This window comes from Amphiura filiformis, chromosome 5, assembly GCF_039555335.1.
Source record: "Amphiura filiformis chromosome 5, Afil_fr2py, whole genome shotgun sequence".
In the NCBI taxonomy this organism is placed as follows: domain Eukaryota; kingdom Metazoa; phylum Echinodermata; class Ophiuroidea; order Amphilepidida; family Amphiuridae; genus Amphiura; species Amphiura filiformis.
The window spans coordinates 48290271-48298449 of record NC_092632.1 but is presented as its reverse complement, the minus strand read 5'-3'; the positions used below and the strand labels follow the sequence as shown (position 1 = coordinate 48298449).

General features: G+C 34.9%; 1 protein-coding gene across 1 annotated transcript in view; it reads right to left on the bottom strand.

Moving 5' to 3' along the window:
• Window positions 1–1546: 1546 nt before the first annotated feature.
• LOC140153277 (uncharacterized) overlaps window positions 1547–8179 on the bottom strand; it is a 43959-nt gene continuing 37326 nt past the window's right edge. Inside the window, 1 exon segment of the mRNA XM_072175979.1 lies at window positions 1547–8133. Coding sequence (XP_072032080.1) covers window positions 8039–8133 — 95 coding nt within the window. The 3' untranslated portion in view covers window positions 1547–8038.

The window sequence follows — 8179 nt, the reverse complement described above, 5'->3', positions numbered from 1 at the left end:
ACTGAATTCAGACAGGCATGATAATTTGAAGTTTCAAGCACTAAAGGTCCAAGATTAAACCTCACGCCAAAAATGTCTGACTCAAGTCCTAGATAGATTCGGACTGATTTCACTCAATGAATTTTGAGAATGTTTCCATCGATTCTTGGAGCAGCACTGGCATAATGGCAATCACATGTGATTGTAACAAAGCTGGGTGCTGAAAGCACAGGTCACATATTGACCAAGGACACATCTAAATATTAGCAGTGCAAAGACCGCAAGTAAAAGAGTTTCAGCCAAACCACCGAGTATATCCACATAAAAACCCTGAAGAAAACAGTCAAAATCCAAAATCCTGCATGAAAACCTCAAAGTTTCCAAAACTTAAGTTTTAAGCTGTGTGTGGACACAACTATAACTTTATTGTTGTGTCATTTGTGTAAATTAATTATTAGTAAGATCATAGGATCAAATTCGATCAATAACCATGACTGTCATCCTAAAACCATTGCCAATTAAATTATCAAAGGAGCCTAAGGAGGGATCCTGGCAAAATACCCACTGTACTAGAGTAGACTACTAAACTGCAAATGGAACAGACTATTCCAGTTGAAATCCAAACATCTCCTTCGGAAGCCATGACCTAACTTCCACACAGGGACTTACCTGAATGGCCTAATCAATTTGAAATTCACACTCACCGTGTGAAAGATTACAGCCAAGTCTTCCATAGAGGGTGTATGGGTTTCAACTGGGATAGCTCAATGCAATATTCTTGAACATTCATGATTGTGATTTTTTCAAACAAAATATCTTGGTAAAAATAATGTCTTGACATAAAATATACCACCTGGTCTACACCATGGGTTGAGTGCTTGGAATTTTGTTGGCATTTATCCGTTACTCCGTGACCATTAACACAATTACTCGTCAACATTTGTGAAATCTCCAGAAAGTAGTAGATAATCCTGAAAAACTGCATGAAATTTGGCTAAAATACCCCAAAGCGGGCTGCTCAATACAATCAAGATACATTTTGGCTACAAAAAATCCTGAAGAATCGCACCCCTGATATACTCAACGAGGAAAGCCTAGTTTTAGATGCAGGAGGAAATACCTGAGGAAACCAAAATCACATCAAGCCGCTCTACAACCAGCCAGGTTCAAATCTAGGACATCTGTGGTGCAATGCCAACTCATTCCCCCTGATCTATACCATTCTTTCACAATCATCCTACACATTTCGTGATCCACAGCCTCATCCCCCACTTTTCTAAAAAACTTCTGGCTACACATTTGTTAGCAAAAAATTTCTTACAGATTGATTCACTTCTTAAAAATATTGTGTACTTTGTATCTATGTTCTGTAAACAGAACAAAATTACAACACATTAGCCAACTGTAAGCGCTATGCAATACACATTAATCATGTGTAACTCATAAATGCAAATTCAAAATCAACTGAGATTATGGGCATAAGCTTTTTTGTGGATATCTACCGAATCACGAAATACTCCTTTAAAACAGACACTGATAAAAATAAAATAAAATGAAGAGACAGCTGTTTCCTTGAAAAGGCAAGACTTATTTTAATATCATAAAGCCAAGAAAACTCCCTTCTTGTTTTCATACATGATACATATAAACAACAGATTGACATTTCTCATTGTTAATTTGATTCATTTTCATTATTTCAGCAGGAATACTATTGTATCCATCTACAATGTGTATTTGGCATAAAATATGAAGAAAAAAAATATGAAGAAAAAGCAAAAAATTATAAAATGGAAAGTGTTTCATCTATAATTAAAAAGAAAAATTTACATACAAGATGATTGCAAGTTTAAACAAAAACAGGAGTATAATAAATGTCTCACAAAACTATTTACCAACAAATAAAATAAACTTTAAACGTAAATATAAATAGGTTGCAGAAAAACAATAAACAACAGAACTTAAACAGCACAAACTTTGCCCTACTTAACGATGCAATGAAATTGTTACTACCAATGTTAATCTATTATAAACAGCAAAAATGAGAGACGGAACAAAATTTAATTATGAGATAAGATGCAATCCATCCATACCCTGTGCACAAACAGTTGGGCAAAAAATGTAAGACAATGCCGATGTGCGGAAATGGGTCAAAAGCTTGCACCGTAGGTTGCTTTGTGACAAGTTTTGTGCAAAGGGGCTTTTTGTGACCATTTTATGAAAGTTTCTCTCAACTACTCAATGATACTGAGAGAATTAATACTGGAAATATATATTTTACACAGCCTTGAATTCAAGCCTTGAAAGTTTTGTCCAATAAAATAGGTTAAGAGTAAACAAAAGTCAATTTTAAAAAGCACCGGCCTCAAATGTTTAACAAGATTGAAGTGTATTATTCTCTCAATAAAAAACAGATGTACTACGCTCATTTTATTTTGAATAATCTTTTGAGAATGGGTGCAGAAAGGAAGCACTAATCTTGAGATGGTTTGCAATATTACTTCCTCAAGCACAAATCTGCTTTGGTGTGACACTCAGTGTACTAACAAAAATGACACATTATAGTATTATAATACAAGGATACATTTGACTTGTATGAATCATACCCCATTCTTTGAACACCTATGAACATTACAGCAGATTCCTATTAAAGCCACCTGCAAAGGTACTCTATTTCCAAGGTACTTGCCTGGTACTGTGCAATACCGAGTACCAGTGTAGTCCTACTGGTAATGGGTCCTGTGCAGTAGTAGCATTGGTACTGTGTAGGTACTCTGTGTGTTCCAGTCAGGTATCTTGGCGATGGTGTACCTGTACAGGCGGCCGCAATATGAATATTGTAGTGTGCATGTTTAATGTTTGACTGACATTTGATATCATTCAAACATCTAACTTAACTGGGATAACTGCTGAAAGCAATAAAATTGCAACATAAAAACATGAACCTGTAATCAGCTTTGTAAAATCTGATGGATCTTGTTGATATTAATGAGGTCAAAGGATACAGTTCGGCTAAATGATCTTATAATTCATTGGCATGTTCATATATCAAGTACTATTTTTCTGATTACGATCTTTGCCCCTGAAGTCATATTTCAACAATATTAATTGAAACAAAAAATATCCATCCATGAAACCAAAATAAATGTCAACAATGAATTATTTCACCTATTGCTACATGTATTTCAATGTCAATTGTGATCTGCTATCACAAAACGTTCACAAGTTGGTAGTTTTGAGACATCATGGCTGCTTCATAAGGGTTCTTAGTTCTGACACGCACCCGTTTAAGCAACAGTTTGTCTGTATGTACTTTGTGAAGGGAGGCATAATGGGCCCTTCACAAAGGAATACTACTGGCTTGTACAGGTGCATGGCAAACAAAACAGAAGAACATCAACTCAGCAGCCAGGACGTCTCAAAACTACTAGCGACTTAGCGCTCATTTTGTGGTAGCAGGTCACATTTGTCAATTATGCCATAAACATTGTGATTTTTAACACAGATAATTTGTTTGGGGGATACACTTTAGTAAACAAGGCTGTACAAATTCTCGACATTAAATATCATATACTTTGCAATAACTTGAATCGCTATAATAGTTGTGAAGTTTTCATTTGTAGGCCTTCAATAAACAAATAAAACACAGGAAATACAGTGCCGCTAGTCAACTACACTCATGGATAATCAAGAGCACCAATGAGCCTTATTATACATCACTTGGTTTTCAGCATCTCATAAGAAGATCCTTCTGCCATACTGGTTGAATGAATACCAATTGGGGTGTGTGTGTGTGTGTGTGTGCATAATGAGTTTACACTGAGGTATAGTTACACTAACGATGAGGTATAGTTAAACTAACACTATTATTAGTTATGTTCACATCTGAGCATTGGAACCAGTATAGTTTGGACACATGTCATATGAAGTGTGTCATGAATATAACTTATGAATGACATTTGATTCATTTATATTCAAATGTGCAAGTAAGATAAGCACCTGTAATTTTTTATTACTTCTGTGGTCCAGGTACGCACTGGACGCGATTGGCGATCGCGTAGAAGTGGCGAGGTCTCCCCCGTTTTACGCACTGACGACCAATCAGCATGATTGTTTATCACTTACTAGGTCTGTGTTTACGCTTGGCACAAAACAGAGACCACAGAAGAAATTAAAAATTAACTTTAGTAATACCCATATTACACAACAATTCCATCATTTAAAATACATAGCTCTTCCTAACATTTTGTGTGTATAATTTAAAGCATGTTACGTAATTGCATGGACTGTGCCTCTATTCGTACTAATCAACACAATTCACCTAATTAGTGCTCATTCTCTTATAAGTACCCTCAGTAGAATTTTCTATTTTGGACCGGTGTCATCATGGATCACTTTCTTACAGGCTACAAGAACATTGCATTAAATTTTCGTCAAAATTGTTTACATAGGTTTCTTCACCCACATGAATACTACCTGCTAATTGGTCAGCCTCTAAGAGCTATTTTGATTGGTTACCAAAGAGATACGTCATTGCAATGAGCCAATCAGAGATATGGTAAGAATGGCCAGTAAAGGGGAAGCTTAAAAAACTAAAGAGATCTAAAAGCTCTATTTTGATTGGTTACTCATATGATTATATCATGTAATTAACCAATAAGAAAAGCAGTAGAGCCCATGGGGTTAAATCAACATTGGCAAGCCCTTTGAAAATACATACTTAGATGCCAGTGCACTAATAAGGTTGAATATGGACGGTACATGGTTGGAAACAAACACTAAAACTACATTTTATTGTTACACTTAATTAGCCATTACCTCAATTTCTGTGGTTCAGCTACACCATCAAAAACAAATTATTCCTCCATACACCTTTGGCACAAACTATGATGGTCATTTTTGGATTCCATCTTGTAATTAATAATATTATAATAGTATTATACAACAAATTCCTAGCTTTTGCATTAAAAGTGGTGTTTTATTGCATACCTTTTAAAAACAGGTAAATTTACACCAAATTTGTTAGCCACCTCCTAAGGGAATGCTAACAGAAACCTTATCATATATAAAATCACATCAATCATTATAAAATCCCATTTCTTTCCTTCAAAAATTCACATCTATCATAAATGCACTTTCGGTACTTTGGCATACTGGCTAAATTCTTTGCAATCATACAATTCAATTTCCCTCCCATTAATAATAATGACCACAGAATTTAAGGCAAATATTTCAATTTCAATATTAAATATGATAATTCAATAATTTAATAATAATCAAATGTATCTTGCACAGAAATTGTTCTCAGAAATTCAGTGGAATATCAAAAGTACACCATCGTATATTTTCCTTTCTAATTAGTTACATAACAATCTTTTACAAGTAGAGATTCAACAGGAACACACAAACTTTCATACAAATATCGGCTCTGATAAATCTACTGTCAAATTTACGAGCAAAAATTGAGTTCTGAAGTAATTTGCATCTCAATTTTGAATTGTTTTTAAAAACCATTGCAATGGATCAATAATGAGCTGTACATGCCAAATAGTGTTATCTTTGATAATAAAAATGAGTCATGTTAATGTTCAATGTGATAAGAGGATGTGTGACCTTCATTGCTGAAAGTCATTCTATGCTGCAGACCACCTGAACACCTTGAAAACCCATTAACAAAATTTGTTTGTCACTCCCTGTCTGCACATCACATGGTGCCGACTACATTTACTAGTAATGGCTCTTATTGTTGATTACACAATAAAAACAATCAGCTTGAAGTCACCTAACAAAACAACACTGAAGTTTCAATTCACCTTAATAGTAACAATGACGTTCTTACTCTGTTAGGTGGTCCAAGTTCTTTTCTGCTTGAAGTTGTTTGGATGAACCATTTTAGCCATTACTTATTCATTTCTTTGTGCTTTGCCACTTTTTTTGCAATGATAAAATCAGTTAATGAGATATATTGTAAATTGCCTTTGACATGCTTCAATGAATATGCAATTGTCATATATAACTACATCTTTAAGCCATTATGCTACAAAAAAATGTCACATTAGGAACTGCCCAACTTTTCACTCAAAGTCCAAATGCACGTTTTTCATTAGTTTCATTACAGTTACTCATAATGAATAAAATAATTTGTGATACAGGAGTGTGGGCAACTTACACAGCTTATTGGAAACATTACTGCATATTGACTTGATGGTTGCACATGTACTGCACTAAGCACTGACAGTATCACTTGTATCACTATAGAATTACTAGCCATGGAATGTTTTGGGACAAAATTGTAATGTACATATTTCACAGACATTTACATCTTGTCTTAATTTTATGGCGCGGTGAACTCTCACACATTTACGTCAGTTTACAGTAATTTGGCTGGTTATATTACAGGGGTAGCCTGATACACAGTATCATCATGGGTGTTTGAATACATGCTTTGTTGATATACACCACAGGTAATCAATGGTTTGGTTTTGTTACATCAACAAAACCTGAGTTAAATCAAGCTTCACATAATGTATTGTGTACATTCAATGGTGCATTACACTCACAAAGTCTGTGTTTGCTGAATTTCAGATAAATATTCAACTCTTGACTGACAGTTTCTATAAAAGGTTGCCTGCCATACTCTCTTATCATTAGCACACTGCAAAATAATCCTACCCTTTTTAAGGCCTCTCCAAAATCCTTGCCAAAATCTAACTGTTGTAACTAAAAGCAGAAATACTGTTTTGCATACCTTTTTCAATTTCTCAATAAAAAAAAGGTGAAAAGATCATATACAATTTTTTGTGTCATTATGACACTTTCGTTTACTCCCAAAATATAGCGTGGCTAAAAAATGTACAATTCGGTTTGACCAAAATGGTTTAAAAAACATTCCTGCTGCCAAAGATTTCAGATAATTTTCCTCAGCATGCCACTATACTTCCATAATACAACATTTGTACATATCCAAATTCAGCAAGGAAGCAATATCTTGTCATAATAAATACAATTATACACAATTTTTTCTATTATAATGACTTTCAAAACACACCTATATAAAAAATGGAATGGTACATGATATTGATAATGGCAACAGGCAAATAACTCGAGACTTTTGATGGTTTGCCTTTAAAATATGATTTCAATTTGTACATGTATTGCGTACAATTTAGTCAAGCCATTGACCCAGGTAGAGTACACTGCCATTTTTAATAATAATAATAATGCTTTTGGTATTTTTTCCGATTGGTCCTATACACTATTACTATTTACAATTTTTCAAAAAAAAAGCATGCATTTTATATAAAAGCAACTGTTTTTATACCAGAGAAGATCATACTTCTCTTACATTGTTTCTAGAATAAACTAATGATGGCTAGTATTCACACAAGCTTAACTAACTTCAGTCTTGGACTAAAAGCAGGGTTTTGTTGGTCTAACCAGGTATAGATAGCTACCCCAATTAGACTGACAATGAGTCTCAAACTGAAATAAGTTCCACTTTTGTGAATGTTAGCCAAAGTTTTTGTACACATAATTTAGAGTCACAGTAATTACACACGTGTGGATCACACACAGAAGAAAAAAATTACATCGTCATTGGGCGGGAAAAACCTCATTTTGTACTTTTTGCCCTTGAACATGGATGAAGCAAACCATTCAATATAAAGTCGCCACCTACAAGGCTTTATCCATTTTCAAGGGCCAAAAGTAAATATGAGGTGCTTCCTGCATGTAATTTTGGCCCTTGAACATGGATGAAGCAACATGTTCAATATAAAGTATACACCTTCAAGGCTTTATCCATGTTCAAGGGCCAAAAGTACATGAGGTTTTCCCCGCCCAGTAACGACATGTTCTTTGATTTCACAACTGAAATCTACCCACATGTACAAGCGATACATTGAAAGACAGTGATAGGATCAGCGACTTGTTTGCTGGCATACATCCATCCTATCAATCACTCACTGTGTTATATCTTGGGTTTACAGCTGGTAGGCAGGTTTACAGCTAGGCCGTTAATTTGGTGGGTCAGGGTTGGAGCAGCTGACATTATCCATCAAGGCTAGCTATCACCATTTGTAGATCTCTCTGTGCTCTGTCTAGGTGCTGCTGCCATTGTTGATATTGCTGCTGACATTGCCGCTGCAGCTGCTGCTGCTGTAACACAAAAAATACAAGACAAAGAAAACAAATGAAATACTCA